General features: G+C 44.0%; 1 protein-coding gene across 1 annotated transcript in view; it reads left to right on the top strand.

The window, feature by feature from the left end:
• The window catches only part of TMEM178B (transmembrane protein 178B), a 325,002-nt gene that overhangs the window by 291,275 nt on the left and 14,231 nt on the right, over positions 1 to 19,496 (top strand). The window contains exon 4 of the mRNA XM_074940013.1: positions 2,864 to 3,001. Within this exon, the coding sequence (XP_074796114.1) occupies positions 2,864 to 3,001 (138 nt within the window). The remainder of the gene's footprint in view (positions 1 to 2,863; positions 3,002 to 19,496) is intronic.

Genomic DNA, 19,496 nt, shown 5'->3' with positions numbered 1-19,496 from the left:
TGTTAGCTTGAATCCAGCTGGTGCAAGTAACAGTAGCAATGGAGACAGGTCAGAGTAGGCTAGTAAGCTGAGTACATACCGAGTGTCTGTGCTGGGCTTGTGTTACCCACACTGAAGCCCATGTGTAGATATACTCTGAGAAGTGGCTCTGTCAAGACAGTCAATGGGTTGGGTTTTTGACGGTTAACCCCCAACTAGAATGTAGAGGCAGTTTAGGGGGGCATTCCTGTCATGGAGCAGAATAAATACAGCAGACGCTATTTAGGCTGAACACTTAGGGTGTTAGGCTCTGTCTTCACAAGGAAAAAAGCTTTGTTCTTGAGTTAAAGTTAAAGGTCTCTTGTGAACGGACACAGACAATTGTGCAGTGGTTTTGTGATACAAGTTCTGAGGCATTAAAGTCAAGGAACAGATCAGCAAACGCTTTCCTTTGTCACCTGTATTAGGATTTGAACCCATGGGTTAAAAGCCAGTGTATCAACCTACTCTGCCACTGAAGATGGCTACTCAGTTTCTTCTTGAGTTAAAAAACAATCCCTCTGACAACACCCAGAGGAGCAGATACCAGTACAGATGCTTCGGTTTTGTAGGAAGTACCTGGTTTTTCTTCACCAGGGACCACCTAAATATATTCAAATACTTTGGACTCTCTTTTCACTTTTGCTTATTGGTCATCGGGCAACCATGAAAAGTTTCTCTTAGTGAGGCAGAAAATGGGGGTCTGAGACTTGTCTTTTGTAAGAGAACCTAGCAATCTTGAGCTCAGTAGCGATCCCCCTGTCCTAGGAGTAAGGGTCACTGTCCCACTTACACAACAACCACAACAAAGTGACAAGGAGACATGAGATGGTGACAACATCATTGATGCATGTCTTCATTGCATGCACAGGAGAATTTGTGTTCTACAAGCTGAACTTGCACAAATGTTGTGGGACAGGGAGCCAGGTGAAAATCTGAACTGTCCGGCCAGATCCCAGGATGGGCAAGAAGCCTAGGCCCATAGCAGTAGTTGTCCTTGTGATCCATTGTGGCAAAGAGAAATAGAAAATTGGAGCTGGTTTGTGGGAGTTAGTCACCACTATTGCTGGGCCAGCTTTTTCCTCGCCCCAACCGAGGAGAAAAGCTGCCCTAGACTCAGTGTCTGATTCATTATTTTCAAATCCCGCTCTTGCATCCCTTCCTCCCACGTGCATTCTGTTATTTGAAAGAAGAAGAAGAAAAATCCTCTGCAAGTAAAATGTGCTTCAAGCGGGAGAGAATGTGTTTGTGGTGCTGACTTGGGTGGAATTTTTCCTGTGTGTGGTGAGTATGGCCGTGTGTGTGTGTGGCTGAAAATAGTCAAATGTTTGTTTTAATGAAAGTACCCCCACTCTGGATATCTGATCTAAGGGTGTAAAGGAGCTCATTGACTCTAGTAATCCTTGCAGTTTCAGTAGCCATGTAGACTCTACAGTTCCACATTTCACTCTGGAAATAGCTGTGAAAATGTTTGATTTTCTCCTGTGTGCAGGCAGGAGATGGTAATGCAGCCGTCCCTCGCTTTTTGATGAATCGTGCTATAGGACATGGGAAAATTTTAATTTGAATGTTTTTCTTCCATTTTATTTTGCTCCTATGAAATGCTCATAACTGTTGTGTCATTTGCTAAAGCAAGCCATGGCGCAGGCAGGTTCTATTCAGGCATGCATGTAACACACGGAGTTGTGCTGATGCACCTCATTCCTAATCTGTAGTGTGTCCAGATGCTTTATTCCCAGACACCTGCCCTCCCTTAGCTGTGCCACTGCTCTTCAATCCTGACTGTAGCACCAGAACACCTCCCCACCATAAACTCATTTTGAAACATTCACCATCCAAAGCCAAAGGAGGGGGAAAAGTGCCTGCTCCATGCCACAATCCTTTGTATCTCAGGTACTTATATAGCCCTCATCACCAAGGTAGCTGAACACCTCACAGTCTTTAATATATTTATCCTCACAGCACCCATGTGAGATAGGTCAGTGTTATTATCCCCACTTTACAGATAGGAAACTGAGGCCCAGGGGAAGACTACGGGTATGTCTACACTGCACACACCTTACCGTGGTGTGTAGAGTACATACCCTGCTTGCCCCCTAGCATGGTATAAATAGCAGCGTAGATGGTGAGGCATTGCTTAGGCAAGGTAAGACAGGTAAGTTCAGGTAATGCCTGAACCCTGTGGATATGTACCCTACATGGCTGTCTACATGCCCGAGCAGTGCCTTCCAGATCTACACTATTTTTAGCAGCATAGTGTCCTACTCCCGGAGCCTTTCCCCGCCACAGGGAAAGTAGTTGGCAGCGGGGAAAGGCTCTGGCAGTGGGAAGGCAGCATTCCAGCAGCTCTATGCTGCTGAAGCCTTTCTCTGTGCCAAGGAAAGACTCCAGGAAGCGAGGAGGCAGTGGGGAAAGGCTCCAGCAGTTTCCCACTGCTGGAGCCTTTCCCCACTGCCCTCCCCCTGCCAGAGCATTTCACTGACGTGTGTAGCTACAAATCACAGTGTGGATATAGCCTGCTTTTCACTGCAGCACGTAGCTATACATACCCTACACATCACCGCCAGTGGTGTGCAGTGTAGACATACCTCAAGTGATTTGATCAAGTTCACACAGGAATTCGTTAGCAAAGCAGGGAAAGGAACCCTGGTCTCCCACGTCGCAAGCTAGCTCCCTCACCACTGGACTGTCCTTCCTCTACATCATGACACAAATCCTCCTGTGCTAACCACTGACAACGCTGTGCAAAAGAAGGAAGATGTTTGGGTTAGAGTTCTTATGAAGATCTGATCATAATAACATCAAATTTCACAAGCATTCTGTTGTTCTCTCTTCTGCTTTGCAGACCTGCGTAGGATGACGGCTGGCTTTATGGGCATGGCTGTGGCCATCATCCTCTTTGGATGGATTATCGGGGTGCTGGGGTGCTGCTGGGATCGAGGCCTTATGCAGTATGTAGCAGGACTTCTCTTCCTCATGGGAGGTAAGGATGTTGTTTTGCAAAGAAATGTTTTCTGCCTTTCTGCATCTTATATATGGTTTCAAGGTTGTCTTAAATGCCATAGTGTCTGATTTGATTTTGATCTTCCACGCCTGTAAATCAGGAGTGACTTAACTGAAGCCAGTGGTGTTTGTGTAAATGAGATCAGAGTCAAGCCCCGCAGGCAGAGCTGGGTGAGTGACTCAGAGTAAATAGTTTATTTATCAATTTAGTCCTTTTTTCCGCACGTGGTTCTTTGATGATGAGATCACGATTTCAACAGGTTTGCTTCTTGTTGCTCACTTGTGCCATGTTATGGTGCAGATAGGAGTAAGGAGCAGAGACAGACATGTCTGGTGTCAGCAAAGGTAAGTGCTTTAGTAATGATAATCTGGAAATGACACAAATAATCATTCCCCTTCTAAGTATAGTGGGACCAACAACATTAACACTCTCCGTGCCTATCGACACAAATTTGTATTCAACAAATGTTCTGTGCAAACACATTTCTGCCTGTGGACGCTTGTAAATTGTTCACTGTGAGGATTCAGTACTTGCAATTTTATGGAAAATAGGTCTGTTGAATTAAGTGGATATGATTTTTTTATGAAATTATGAGTTCGGTTGATAAAGGTAACTGTATTGATGTAAGGTTTCAGAGTAACAGCCGTGTTATTCTGTATTCTCAAAAAGAAAAGGAGTACTTGTGGCACCTTAGAGACTAACCAATTTATTTGAGCATAAGGTTTCGTGAGCTACAGCTCACTTCATTGGATGCTCAGATATCTATAAGATATCTATAAGAAGTTTGACTTAGTACCCCGGGATAGTCTGATTAAAAATTAACACTATACAAAATCAATGTAGCACAATATTAAATGGATTAAAGACTGACTAACTGATAGATTTCAAAACAGAGTAGCTAATGGGGAATTATCACTGATTGGGGGTGTTTCTATGCGGGTGGCATAAGAATCATTTCTTGGCTCTGTCATGTTTAATAATTTTATTAGTGATCTGAAAGAAAACAGATCATTACTGATAAAGTTTGCAGATGACACAAAGTTTGGTACAGTGATCAGTAACAATGGGGACAGATCATTTATCCAGAGCAACCTGAATCTCTTGGTAAACTTAGCAAAGAGTCCTGTGGCACCTTATAGACTCACAGACGTATTGGAGCATGAGCTTTCATGGTTGAATACCCACTTCGCCGGATGCATGTAGTGGAAGTTTCCAGAGGCAGGTATAAATATGCAAGCAAGAATCAGGCTAGGGATAACGAGGTAGTTCAATCAGGGAGGATGAGGCCCTCTTCTAGCAGTTGAGGTGTGAACACCAAGGGAGGAGAAACTGCTTTTGTCGTTGGCTAGCCATTCACAGTCTTTGTTTAATCCTGAGCTGATGGTGTCAAATTTGCAAATGAACTGAAACTCAGCAGTTTCTCTTTGAAGTCTGGTCCTGAAGTTTTTTTGCTGCAGGAACTAACACCGGAACAAATCAACATACCCTTAGAGCCCAGACTGGGGTTATTCTATCTACTACCCAAGATCCACAAACCCGGAAACCGTGGATGCTCCATCATCTCGGGCATTGGTACTCTCACTGAAGGACTGTCCGGATATGTGAACTCTCTACTCAGACCCTACGCCACCAGCACTCCCAGCTATCTCCGTGACACCACTGATTTCCTGAGAAAACTACAATGCATTGGTGATCTTCCAGAAAACACCATCCTAGCCACCATAGATGTAGAGGTCCTCTACACAAACATCCCACACACAGATGGAATACAAGCTGTCAGGAACAGTATCCCTGATGATGCCACAGCACAACTGGTTGCTGAGCTCTGTAACTTTATCCTCACGCACAATTATTTCAAATTTGGTGACAATATATACCTCCAGACCAGTGGCACTGCTATGGGCACTCGCATGGCCCCACAATATGCCAACATTTTTATGGCTGGCCTGGAACAACGCTTCCTCAGCTCTCGTCCACTCACGCCCCTTCTCTACCTACGTTACATTGATGACATCTTCATCATCTGGACCCATGGGAAGGAAACCCTGGAAGAATTCCATCACGATTTCAACAGCTTCCACTCCAACATCAACCTCAGCCTGGACCAACCTACACAGGAGGTCCACTTCCTAGACACCATGGTGCAAATAAGTGACGGTCATGTTAACACCACCCTATACCGAAAACCCACCAACCGCTATGCCTACATCTTCCACCCCAGACACACCACACAATCCATTGTCTACAGCCAAGCGCTGAGGTACAACCGCATTTGCTCCAACCCCTCAGACAGAGACCAACACCTACAAGATCTTCACCAAGCATTCTCAAAACTATGATACCCACATGAGGAAATAAGGAAATAGATCAACATAGCCAGACGTGTACCCAGAAGCCTCCTGCTGCAAGACAAGCCCAAGAAAGAAACCAACAGAACTCCACTGGCCATCACATACAGTCCTCAGCTAAAACCTCTCCAACGCATCATCACTGATCTACAACCCATCCTGGACAACGATCCCTCACTTTCACAGGCCTTGGGAGGCAGGCCAGTCCTTGCCCACAGACAACCTGCCAACCTGAAGCATCTTCTCACCAACTACACACCACACCATAGTAACTCTAACTCAGGAACCAATCCATGCAACGAACCTCGATGCCAATTCTGCCCACATATCTACACCAGCGACACCATCACAGGACCTAACCAGATCAGCCACACCATCACCAGTTCATTCACCTGCATGTCCACCAATGTAATATACGCCATCATCTGCCAGCAATGCCCCTCTGCTATGTACATCGGCCAAACTGGACAGTCCCTACGCAAAAGGATAAATGGACACAAATCAGATATTAGGAATAGCAATATACAAAAACCTGTAGGAGAACACTTCAGCCTCCCTGGACACACAATAGCAGATTTAAAGGTGGCCATCCTGCAGCAAAAAAACTTCAGGACCAGACTTCAAAGAGAAACTGCTGAGCTTCAGTTCATTTGCAAATTTGACACCATCAGCTCAGGATTAAACAAAGACTGTGAATGGCTAGCCAACAACAAAAGCAGTTTCTCCTCCCTTGGTGTTCACACCTCAACTGCTAGAAGAGGGCCTCATCCTCCCTGATTGAACTACCTCATTATCCCTAGCCTGATTCTTGCTTGTATATTTATACCTGCCTCTGGAAATTTCCACTACATGCATCCGACGAAGTGGGTATTCACCCACGAAAGCTCATGCTCCAATACATCTGTTAGTCTATAAGGTGCCATAGGACTCTTTGCTGCTTTTACAGATCCAGACTAACACGGCTACCCCTCTGAAGCTTGGTAAACTTAGGACATTCAAACAAAAGTGTTTTGAGACAGCTAAATGAAACGTCATAATCTAGGAATAAAGAATATAGGTCATATTTACAGAAGAGAGGACTATAACCTGGAAAGCAATGATTCTGAAAAGGACTTAGGGATCATAGTGGATAACCAGCTGAATGAGAGCTTCCAATGCAATGCTGCGGCTAAAAGGGCTAACACAGTCCTTTGATGTATAAATGGGAATATTAAGTCAGTGTAGGGAGGTAGTGTTACCTCTACACACAGTATTAGAGAGACCATTGCTGGAATACTGCATCCAGTTCTGGTGTCCATGCTTTTAAAGGGATTTTGAAAGATTGGAGGGTGTTCAGAGAAGAGCCACAAGAATGATTTTAGGTCTAGAAAATGTGCCTTATAATGAAAGACTTACACTCAATCTATTTAGCCTGTGGAACATAAGGTTAAGAAGTGATTTGATCATGGTCTAGATTCTAGAATTACCTACACAAGGAGAAGAGATCTTCTACTAGAAGGTTCTTTAGCCTGGCAGACAAAGGAAGAACAAGATCTAGTGGATGGAAATTTAAACTAGGCAAATTCAAACTGAAATAAGATGCATTGACTGTTTTATTAAATCTGACAAATTCTGTTGTCAACATAGTGAAGTGATTGTAATACAGATGTGATGGTAAGAGACTGAACTTTTTTTCTGGTCAGTCATAGTTACACGACATGAGTCAGAGTTACAAAAGGTTATCCCCCTGTCATGTGGCATGGGTAAGTAGCCACTGACTCTAGTGGCTACTGTTACATCCTCCCTGGCTTTTTGAAAGTCAAATACAAATGAAATATCACCCCAAAATAACAACCACAATCTGAAACAGGCAATTAATAAAACAGGCAAATAGAGACATCTAGGCTGGAGGTCAGGATATTCAATATCTGTCAGTAACTCCATCTCTGAACCTCTGGCTTTCTCATCACATGGTCTCTTCTTGTTCTCATACTAGTGCCTACTGCAGAGGTCAGGTTAGCCACTGAGATGGATCTGCAACTTGGAGCCTATTTATTGCTCTTGGAGTTTTTCCACAGACAGTGACCTGATGGGCAGGTGTTACTTCTGTCAGCACAGGAGCATTGTCAAGTAGCATTCTGGTGGTTGTCCTCAAAGAGCAGAGAGCCAGTGTTCTCCATAGTTTTGTTTGGCTGTTCTAAGAACCTGCAGGGCTAAAACCTAGGACCAGGTGGGTTCTGGGCCACTGATGCTGCTGCATCACCACGGGAGGGTTAAGCCACGCTCCCACGAGAGGAACCTGTGAAGCTAGGCTTGGCAGGCACTACCACCCAGCAGCGGCTGAGTGGCAGCCCCTCACAGCCTACTGATTGGCTGATACCAGTAATTAAACCAGGAAGCCAACACGAGGAGCTGTCTGAGCAATGACACAGACTGCCTGCCTGCTTCCACTCCAGGCCCTGCTTGTGACAGATGCTAGACTCTGGCTTCTGACCCTGGTTTGTCCTTGACTTCACTATTCAATTGCTGTTGGTAACCTAGTTCCTGACCTTCCTGGTATGACTTCCTGGTATCCTGACCTGGCTTGAGTCTGACCCTGCTATCTGCCTGCTGCCTGCAACTTGGTGCCTCACCCTGACTTCCTGGCATTCTGACCTGGCTTGCTCCTGACCCTGCTACTTGTCTCCTGATCTCAGCAGCTAACCAGGGCACATCAGCTGCCACAGCCCAGCCCAGCCCTGAGAAGCTGGCTTTTGTTTCTCCTGTAGAAGTGACCTTCAGGTGGTTATGACATCTGACCTCGGTGCAGATGACAGGAGACCTTGGCAGGTTGGCAGCCAGGGTCTGTTTTGAAATCTAACCTCTTCCACTTGCAGTGGGGGTAACTAGGAGCATTCTTTGTACTACTTCAGAGTTAAATGTCTTTGGCTCAAGAGGCTTGTTAGATGTTTAAGGGTTTTGTCTCCTGCCCAAAATTCTCTAAGCTAGTCATTTTCATGAAGCATTATGAGGTGGGCTGTGGTACTGTAACGATGCCAAGTATGCATACCTAGAATCTGCCAGGGCTAATTTTTTTTAAATGAAGGTCTGTTATTTTTACTGAATTTTCTGCTAGCCCATGTGACTGTGTATAGCGAGGACTTGATGTAGTGTGCTTGATCTAATAAATCAAAAGAATGGCCAAAATGAGTCACTTGTGATCCTTTGTGGGCCATTATCTGTTATTAGCTCATCTGGAATCCCATGACAAGTAAATGGTGATTTACAATGTGTTACTACATTGTTATTCCGTGTGTTTTGCAACAAGTTAAAAAAATTCACTAATAAGAAGTCATCTTTCCTGTTTAGTTCAAATGTATCTATACCAACAGAGATCAGGAATCTCTCATGGCTTCCGGGGTTATTTTGCAGTCTATTTATTGCAGATTTCACACTTGGATACCTTATCTTTGATGGCAGCATTTGCTTGGTCATAACAGGATTTTTTTTAGCCTCTCTTCTTACACTTCTAAATACCCAGATGGGCATTGTGGAATATGTATAGCATTTCTGACCTCATGCTGTTCAATCTGAGAATCTTTTCTTTGACATGCCTCAGAACATTATGCCATCTCTCGTTGTGGCACTGAGCATTTTTACCCTAAGCCAGCGGATCATCAGCAGTTACTTCCATCCCATACAGAGCCTCAGAGATCTGGGGCATGATGGGAAAAATCCTGGCCCCACTGAAATTAATAGCAAAATTCCCATGGACTTCAGTGGGGCCAGGATTTCACCTGATGCCTTCACACACGTCAGGGTGCTGAGACAATCCAATTTGCTTAAACATATATCTGCCAAAAGAAATATGGGAGGCAAAGAGTTTTACACTTTGTATATTGACTCAGCCCTGCCTTGACTTGCATCAAAACCTGAATATTTAGGGGTCCTCTAGACATGAACTCTTTATCAGTTCTCGGGGGTAGCACTCATGTTTGGTGGCCTAACTCAAAACTTTTGACTTTATACAAATTCTTAACTTGTTTGGCTTTATTATAATGGCCATCCTGATCATTCCAGTTAGTTGGTGTCTGTTCACTCAACAGCATCTACTTTTACCATCAGGTCAGGTTCAGCTTTCATTTTCTCTTTCAGTGCTAATGAGATGTGATGTGGTTTGGTGGCACACTGAGGTCTCTATCAATGTGAACTCTTACATTGTCAATGCATCCCACTTCCCTCAACACTTCATCAAGTTATTTAAGAATATATTTTGTGTTCTGGACAGTTAGGGTGACCAGATGTCCCAATTGTATAGGTACAATCCTGATATTTGGGGGTTTGTCTTGTACAGACACCTATTCTCCCCACTTCTGTTCCAATTTTTCACACTTGCTATCTGGTCAACCTATGGACAGTAGACAAGTTAATCATCCATTTGATCATCTGCATTTGCAGCCTACTCTCTACCCCAGGCATACATGGGGTTTCTTCTTTCACTATTTCAAACGCTGCTGAGTGGTAGTCCTTACACAGATGTGCAAATGTAGCTTTGTCACATAGGTTAATTTGTGCCCACTGTATAAAATAAGGCTTATTTTTTTTTATTTTAATGTCAGTGCTCTCTCTCTCGTGTGTGCGTGTGTGTGTGCTAAGTTTGATTACATTGCACTCAGCTCTATTTTGAAATTCACTTTTTTGTTAATTTATTTCCAGTGTGAAAAACAATCTGTTGCAGAACTTTCCTTTGTAAATGTATTAAGAGACCCAACAAAGAACTCTATTATTGTCAACTTCATGATCTTCATCAGAGCTCTGTTCTTCAGCTATACATTCATGAATGTATTTTGCTTTTGTATTTCTTTGCAATTCGAACTGAGAACAACACACTTTTGCAAAATAGTTGTTTTTTACTGCTAAGGCCCTACCAAATTCACGGTCCATTTTGATCAATTTCACAGTCATAGGATTTAAAAAATCAAAAATTCCATGATTTCAGCTATTTAAATCTGAAATGTCAGTGTTGTAACTGCAGAGGTCCTGACCCAAAAAGGAGTTGTGGGGCAGGAGGGGTCGCACGGTTATTGTAGGGGGGGTTGTGGCTCTGCTACCCTGACTTCTGTGCTGCTGCTGGCGGCGGCACTGCCTTCAGAGCTGGGCAGCTGGAGAGCGGCGGCTGCTGGCCAGGAACCCAGCTCTGACAGCAGAGCTGCCGCCAGCAGCAGCGCAGAAGTAAGGATGGCATGGTGTGGTGTTGCCACCCTTACTTCTGCGCTGCTTCCTGCAGAGCTGGGCCCTCAGTCAGCAGCCGTCCCTCTCCGGCCGCCCAGCTCTGAAGGCAGCAGTGCAGAGGTAAGGGTGGCATGGTATGATATTGGCCCCCTTACTTCTGCACTGCTGCTGGCGGGTCGCTGCCTTCAGAGCTAGGCGCTCGGCCAACAGCCGCTACTCTCTGGCCGCCCAGCTCTGAAGGCCACACAGAAGTGAGGGTGGCAATACCGCAACCCGCCCCTAAAGTAATCTTGTGACCCCACCCGCAACTCCCTTTTGGGTCAGGACCCCCAATTTGAGAAACGCTGGTCTCCCCCCATGAAATCTATATTGTATAGGGTAAAAGCACACAAAAGACAAGATTTCACACTGGGAGACCAGATTTCACGGTCCATGATGTGTTTTTCATGACTGTGAATTTGATAGGGCCCTATTTATTGCATAACACAGCACCCTTTGTGATGGCCACTTTTTCATCGTGTTATTACAGTCACTTTTATTGCAAACAAATCTCGTCTCTGCCATTTGTTTACCCTTGTATTATCTATTTATGCCTTAATATACACTCTAATTAGAGATGCACTTTTGTTTTTTCACTGTTTGTTAACACTGTCATTGGAGAAGCACAATTTTCGCTTGTTTTGCAAATATTCACTATTCTTTGCAAAGTCACGTCTAGGTCTTTGGCTTTAAACCAGATATCAGCTTTACCTTCGATAACTCAGTCTTCGATCATCAGCAAATAGACTAATTATTCCGTCTTCTCAATGTCCATGTTCGCACAATTCAGCTTTAGCATGCAGTTCTGTCACAAAATGATCAGAGGTCTCACCTGGCAGCCTATTCCTGGTCTTCTGCACGTGACATTCCTGGTGAAACACAGACTTCAGGACATTTTTGAATGACCTCGTCTAGTAGTCTGGAGTAATTTCTTGCTCCCCTTGGAAGGTACTATCGGTCTCCAGTGCTTGTTGGCCTGCCCCATGTAGCAAGTGTGGTGGATTCCTTCCTGTCTAATTTCTCTGTATTAGCCCTTGCTTCTAGGAACACGCGGAAGTGCTTCAATCCCTTCCCCCAGTAATATGCCAGTGTGAGAGCTTCAGGAGTTTACAGTGGCTCCATCTTCACCACAGATTTAGTTTTCTTCTGACACCATATCGGAGTGCTGCTAAGTGACTCATCCTTACTGTCTGTCCCTAGTCACATGATATGGGTCAGGGCTACGAATACTTTACATACCCCTTCCTCACGTCAGTGATCAATACCCACTGTCCCCTGTGGCTGCTGGTACGGGAGTGATAAGCAGACAAGGAAGATGTGTGACGAAAAAGAAAGTCAAGGATCAGTATGCAGGTTGCCAGCACAATCTGGTGTTTTATCCCAGATATGCAAAGCAGGGATGTTTGTTAAAGAAAACACCCAACCAGGTATGAGATTCTACTCACATCTATTTCTGCATTCTGGTCTGGGAACAGGGTGAGGATGGTGGAAACAACCCTTCAGGTGCCCAAAGCAACATCTGAGTAGTGCATTTCCCCCTGTTGCAAGGCACGGGCGGGAATACAGCACAGCCATGTGTATCATGCCAGTGTTTGTCAGTGCCAAGTGGCTTCCAGAAAATCACTGGTGCTATCCACGATCTCAGTGAGCAGGATAACGCTGAGGGGAATAAATCACATGGCAAATAGAAATCTCAGGATAAACTGATTCCTGGGTATGTGGGAGAGAGAGTGGACAAGTGCTGACAGTTTTGGTGGGTTTATATATCAGAGCTGTTGTGTGTATCGGTCTGTCTCTTTGCAACACACATGCATATCTTCCTCTAGCTCACCAAGTAGAGGCTCGTCTTCAAGAAGTCAAAGGTTATGCATTGTACTGCCTATGGCTGTGCGGTGCATATCTGCAATTAAATGACAACTGCAATGTCTGTCTATGCAGCCACGGATGGTTACCTGCTGTTGAGTCCTTTGGATCCCAAATTTAACCTAAGTTGAAACTTGCATATGAAGGTGAAAAATAGGGCCTCTATTCCACTTGTCTGTGGGCTCCTATCTCACAAAAATAATAATTCTACTGCTGATTGATTTGTCAAACAAAATGTAGGGATTTACTAAAACAAGCATGTGGCAAAGCTCCGTGATTGATCTCTCCAAGGCAGATATGAAGTATCTTGATAGCAGCTACCAAGGGGGAGGCAAGAAGGGAAAAAACTGAGACAGGATGAAACTCCATGGAGTTCAGCTGAAAATGGCAGAGGCTAACGGAATTCCTTTTTTTAGTAACTTTTTATGTGGCAAAATGGTCGTGGTCCCCATTTATTCTTTTTGTTGCATCTCTTATAGTGGTCACAGTAGAAGCAGTTGCTATGGTGAAGGCTGAAAACATTTTCCATTATGAGATTCTGTTTTACATGCCTGTAACTTTTCATAACATTCTCGTTTGGGAATCCAATTTCTCACGCTTGTTCTCTTCTAAGAAATGAATAATTTTGGGAAGCTTATACAAAATCTTTTCATCCATTTGTGAGTGATGGCAGATACATAACACTTACACACAAAGAAATCTGGCCATCCCTTTTGAAAGAGAACTACATAATCAATGACTAAAATGTAAGCATTGAAGAGGGGCATAAATGTAGTCTTCACTGAGGAATAGTGCCTTTCCTTGGTTTGACAAATAGTAGCTGTGGTTTGACAACATTCGGAGCATTTGCAAATGCTGAGCATGCTCATTTGAATTTGTCCATGACATGGGGAGACTCACTTAAAAATGGGCACCGGGTGTATGCGTGTGCCTCTCAGGAAGTGCATGTGTAATCCCACCATGAGGCGGTCATATAATTAACACCTATATGTGGTTTAGACACTAGAGGGGGACAAAGAGCTACTCTGTATTTGCATGGCTTGGACACAGGCCTTTCAAAACAGGTTAATAGGCAGGAAGGAGTCTGCCTTTTTGTTACCCTGTTAATTCTGATTTTTTTTTTACTCTTCTTTTGCATTTTAAAATTATTTAAGGCCTTGAAGTGGCATAAGCAGCTTAAATTGATCTGAAGTCTTGGACTGGTTTAAGCCCTTTAAGATTAAGGCCATAGATTGCATTAAGCTGCAAATAAAAATGAAACTGGTGAGCTGGCATGGGGCTCTTATGTTGCCTTAAACATTTTTGAATTTGTGCACTGATAGGGGATGTATATATACAGGTATGGAAATGCATATTTGTCCTGAGAGACTAGCAGTCATCAGTCATCCTGTGGCCAACTGGTGCCTGTCAGCTATGGAATGGGGCATTTTCTTTCTTTATTTCCTTTTTTCACCAAGAAAATAAAAATCTAGAAAATTAAATAGTTATACCACCTGTCAAGGTTCCTTCCCCACTCTGAACTCTAGGGTACAGAAGTGGGACCTGCATGAAAGACCCCCTAAGCTTATTCTTACCAGCTTAGGTTAAAAACTTCCCCAAGGTACAAACTTTGCCTTGTCCTTGAACCCTATGCTGCCACCACCAAGCGTGTTAAACAAAGAACAGGGAAAGAGCCCACTTGGAGACGTCTTCCCCCAAAATATCCCCCCAAGGCCTACACCCCCTTTCCTGGGGATGGCTTGATAAAAATCCTCACCAATTTGTACAGGGGAACACAGACCCAAACCCTTGGCTCTTAAGAACAATGAAAAAGCAATCAGGTTCTGAAAAGAAGAATTTTAATTAAAGAAAAGGTAAAAGAATCACCTCTGTAAAATCAGGATGGTAAATACCTTACAGGGTAATCAGATTCAAAACATAGAGAATCCCTCTAGGCAAAACCTGAAGTTACAAAAAGACACAAAAACGGGAATATACATTCCATTCAGCACAGCTTATTTTACCACCCACTAAACAAAAGGAAATCTAACGCATTTCTAGCTAGATTACTTACTAACTAACAGAAGTTCTAAGACTGCATTCCTGATCTGTTCCCGGCAAAAGCATCACACAGACAGACAGACCCTTTGTCCCATCCCGTCCCCCCCCCCCCCCCGGATTTGAAAGTATCTTGTCTCCTTATTGGTCATTTTGGTCAGGTGCCAGCGAGGTTATCTTAGCTTCTTAACCCTTTACAAGTGAAAGGGTTTTGCCTTTGACCAGGAGGCATTTTATAGCACTGTATACAGAAAGGTGCTTACCCTTCCCTTTATTTTTATGACACCACCTTTTTCCCACACCCCTCTCTCCCCCCAGTTTTAATGTTAGAAATGCAAAAGTTAAGGTTGATTGTACAACAAGAAGATACAAGACAGCATCATAATACATATGCCCAAAGGACACAGTTAAGGTAGCAGATTAATTTTAACATTTCTTGACTTCCAAGTGCTTCACTCTGCAGCCTTATTGTGTTTCACACAGGTTTTGCATTTTTTAAAATAATATTATCACCCAATTTCAAAAGTAGACACTTTGAAAAATGAGCGTGAAACACTGCTTTCACCAAGATCGCTTCTGTAAATCACTCTGTATCCTCCATTGTAGTGCCCTTTTGTAACTTCCTACAATAATACTCCTCAAGGAGGGTTCGCAACACACATCTCACCACCTGCTGTAAAATCAGTTCACTTGTGGGACTATGTGTCCTCCTTCTGGCAGAAACACAGTTTTCACTAAATGATTTGCACAGAACATCAGAAATGGAGCCTAATCTTTATGCCGATACCAACAGGCACAGTACTTTAAAGTGAAAACCTAAGAGTTTATGTCTACATGTGGAAATTGGGGGTGAGGGGTTGAAGCAGTGGTGGATTCCAGTCCAACCTCAGAGGTGTGACACAGGTGGTATTCATTTAATGCTTTTAACAGAAGGGATGGATCAGTAGCTGCAACTGGAGAATTTAGTGTCATCTTTGTAGCATTTGATTGCCATGGAAACATCAGCTGACCTTAAAGGCAAACTTCAAATGCTTTCTTTTTATTGTTCATTTCTGCTGCTCCTAGACATGCACTCGCACCCCGGAGAAAACAGACCAACACAAGTAGTTATGGCACTTTTGTATCAGATCACACAAGAACTCTGGCTTTTTGTGGTTCAGAGCTCTGACAGTAGCTCTGTGTGTGAGAGAGGAAAAGAGAGTGTATACAACTGTCAAGGATGAACAGGATCAGTGCTATGACCCCAGATTTGGAACAGCCTCTTGGATGACTCCTTCAGTAAGCCAGACTCCCTAGGGGTCTCACTCTTCCTTGAGGATAAGCCCCATGGCTTCACCACCTCCTTAGGCTGGACCTCTGGTCCTTCAGTACCTGCTTCACACCGTGCACTCCATTCAGCAAGCCCCACTGAGGCAGATGCCTGAAGGAGACTTGTCCTATCTTAGGGAGCAATGCATCTCCAACAGCATCTGCAGGGACATTCACTCAGCATTATCCAAACAGAAGGGTTTATTAGTCAACTGGAACACAGTATAGAAAGTCCTTGGTTAGCATATATTAAAGAAAGTTACAGCATGGTTCATTCTTGGCTTAGAGCCCCAGCCAAGTGGTGTCCTGTTGGTTCCCACTCTGTCCCCTCTTTGTTGAAGTTCTTGGGCCAGTCCCACCTGGCCCTGCCTCAGTCCTTTGTTGTCCAGCTGGTCAAACACGGCTGGCTTCCTGTGGAGGGGTGGGCCATCCCTGGTCTTTAGCTGCTAGGTAGCAAATGTCCCAGTGTTTGGCTTTTCCATTGTCTACATGGAATCTCCAATGGCATGGGCCCCAAACTCAAGACAGCAAGTCGTCAGTCACACCTGCCTGGTCCCCTGCTCAAGAGTAAGTAGCCCTTTTCTACCCCCAGGTGACAATGCAGGCTATGGAGGGAACTGAGGCACAGGGTTTATACAAAATATTTACAGAAAATTCCCACTCCATCACAACAACCCATTGTCCTTCACTGCTGATTGGGATAGGCCCACTTTCCTCAATGTGGCCTACGTTAGACTGCTAAGTGAGTTCATGCTGATTTTGCAGCACAAGGTGTTTTTTTCACGGCTCTTGTTTTGTTTCCTTTTAAAGTAGGCCAAATAGCTAGAGAGAACTCTAATTGCTCACTCCCAAGACAAGCATGCACTGGTAGAGGTGTGGAGGCAGTACACTCAGCCCTCTGGGGAGATGAGAAAGCAGGTAATGCCTTGTGCTGCTCGCCAGCAAATGATCTGTCCTTTGGCTCTGGGGAGAGTCTGTGTAGCCCCTTTCTTCTGGGAGAACAGTAGCTCTGCTGTGAAGAGGTGAATGAAAGCTGGACAAAACGTATGGAGTAGGCTCTGATAGGAACACAAAGGACTGTCCCAGCTACAGCCATGGAAGACAAGCTACACGTTTTTTTAAAGTTCTGTAGTTCTCTGCTTCTTGATAACGTCACCAGGGCTTTGATCTGCTGCTGGCATTTGCATTTCAAGACCATAGGACGATGGTCAAACAAAACTTGAGTTTACTGGGTTTTTTAAACAATTACTTATTGAACGCCTTTAGCATACTGGTACCAAACAGAGAGGAAGGCAGTGCATGGGTAACAGAAGGAGAGGCAGGGCTGGCACCACACCTTACGAGGCAGGAACAACTCTCTGTGGAAAGAGAAAGGGGACTGCCTGTGTATGTGTAACAGGGCCCAGTTTGGAATTTAGAAATTGACTCAAGACTCAGACCCACCTTCCCAGGCACCCTTGCAATGTGGGCCTGTCTTTTCTATTCTCAAGGGCCCTATTAGGGGGCAATAGAGAAGTTAGTCACACATATGGTACTTGTGTGGAGTTGGACAGCTTCATGGTAGATGAAAGTTTTAGCTCCCTGCAACATGAAGAAAGAATCCATCTTAGCCCTTCTCAATGCCATGTAATCCTTTAAAAGGCAGAAAATAAGGGATCAGGCGTGCTGCTGCCCACTCTGCAATTCATGTAATACCATTTTCATGGATTTGTCCTGTCTCTTTGCAGGCTTCATTTACAGGACAATGAAAATCTCAGTTTGATTTCTGGACAATTATATCCCTCAGGACAAATATAAACGGTTCCAGTTCTAACTGAATGGCTCAGGAGACTGGTTGTGAGTTACAAAGCCGTCTACAGCAAGGTTCCCCCCACCCATTCAAATTCAATCCAAGTCAGACAGGATGTCCAAATCATACAACAACCACCACCACAACTGGCACCAGATGGCATCTTTGATGGCATCCACAGCAGAGGAATAAGGATTAAATGGACATGGAGATAACACTACCCTCTCATCACTTGAATTGTTCCCTGCAGAGTATTTTAGAAGCATTGGCAGGGCAGTGTGGGAGAAGTTTGCACTGCCTCTGTTTATGCTGTGCTTCTATAGACAAAGAAAGGACCTCAGCTGCCATGAATCTGACAATTCTCATCAGCTCTAAATTCACTTTAAAATCCAAAGTCAGGCTTCCATTTAGGGATCTGCTTTTCAGAGCAGAAGTAGATCTATCCTCCACATCCTAGAAAAGGGAAAAATTAGCCTGGGTGCTGAAAGTCTCTTCTATGGGGAGTAAAGGCATGTTTAAACTGGATAAGAAGCCTGCTGTGATTTTAATAGTCTGTTCTGATTACATTTAAGTTTCAGCTTAAATATAACTGCGCATGTGTAAGAAATTGAAGAGTAATCACGACTGTGAGGAAAAAAAAAGATAAAGTAGCCACAAAGCTAGAAGAAACTGGTCTGAACTGACACAAATCCTGTACTGGCAGGGGAAGAGAGTTAACATGCAAACGAGAGACTAAAACACATTTAAAGAGAAGATAACAGAAAGTTATAAATAAGTCTGTGTTACAATGGGAAGCTGAAATCTTACTGTCCAGTGCTGGAGGCAACCATGATGAGATCATCCTGATGAGCTTCCCATTTGTGACTAATTGATCACTACTTACTGAGTGCTTTGCCTTCCTAAAGATTTGTTAGACCCACCTGCTGAGTAAGTGAATCTCAGTCCAACACCCTTACTGCTGTGAATGCAGAACTGTGACAAGTCAAGTCCTTCTATGTGATAATGAAGGTCAGCTCAAATTAATTGAGAACCCGTAATGGGGTTTCTGCCAGTGCTGCAATTTGGCATCAATCTAGCAGTCTGGTTATATGGCAGATCTGAGATGTGATGGAACGGGAGGCATATGAGTCAGATACTGGACAAACTTGCAGCAGGATAAACAGTCTGGGAGATCAGATCTGCAGTGATGGAAGGAGTTATTTCCACAAAAAGTTACTTAATTATGACATGAATTACCTCTACCTATATTACCCCCACACCACTAAAGGGCCATGCTAATACTGGCTCCGTTTTTTGTTTTTTTTTTACTCTGGTTATGTGCTTGCAGGGTTGCAAGACATCATGTAGGCCTCATGGGTGTAGTCAGTCATGATATTACTGCTGGGCTATCTTGAGGTGAGATTGCCACGGTCATCACCTTGTCCACAGTGTTCAACGTTAGTCACTGAGCAACTCCCATGCTTTGAGCATCCCCTGTTCTTTTTTGGAGTCCATCTCATCAAAACATAGTGCGACTGTAGCTTCTGAAGAAATAATGCAAGACAGGATGTGCAGTGACAGTGTCACTCCTTTCTTGTGTGCAGAACACATGGGAAGGTGTGCACTTATTGTGTTGGGCATATCTTGGATGCAGAGATACTTGATAAGGTGCACTGTATACGCACCATTGGTGCAATCATACGAAACACGTTTCACTGCAATTGTAGAGTCCTGTGCTCAAATCTTGGGTGTCATTATATACAACAATTTGGAGTTACTGTGTCATATCTATGTGCCATAGGAGCAGTAATACACAAAGGGCCAACTCCTTACCTGGTGTAATTAGGTGTAGCTCAATTAAATGCATTGATTTACGCAAGCTGAGGATCTGGCTCAGCAGGGTGTACAGTTATGGTACAGG

Source organism: Natator depressus, chromosome 1, assembly GCF_965152275.1.
Source record: "Natator depressus isolate rNatDep1 chromosome 1, rNatDep2.hap1, whole genome shotgun sequence".
Lineage (NCBI taxonomy): Eukaryota > Metazoa > Chordata > Testudines > Cheloniidae > Natator > Natator depressus.
Note: the sequence above shows the minus strand (reverse complement) of the source record. Positions and strands in the feature narration are given on the sequence as shown.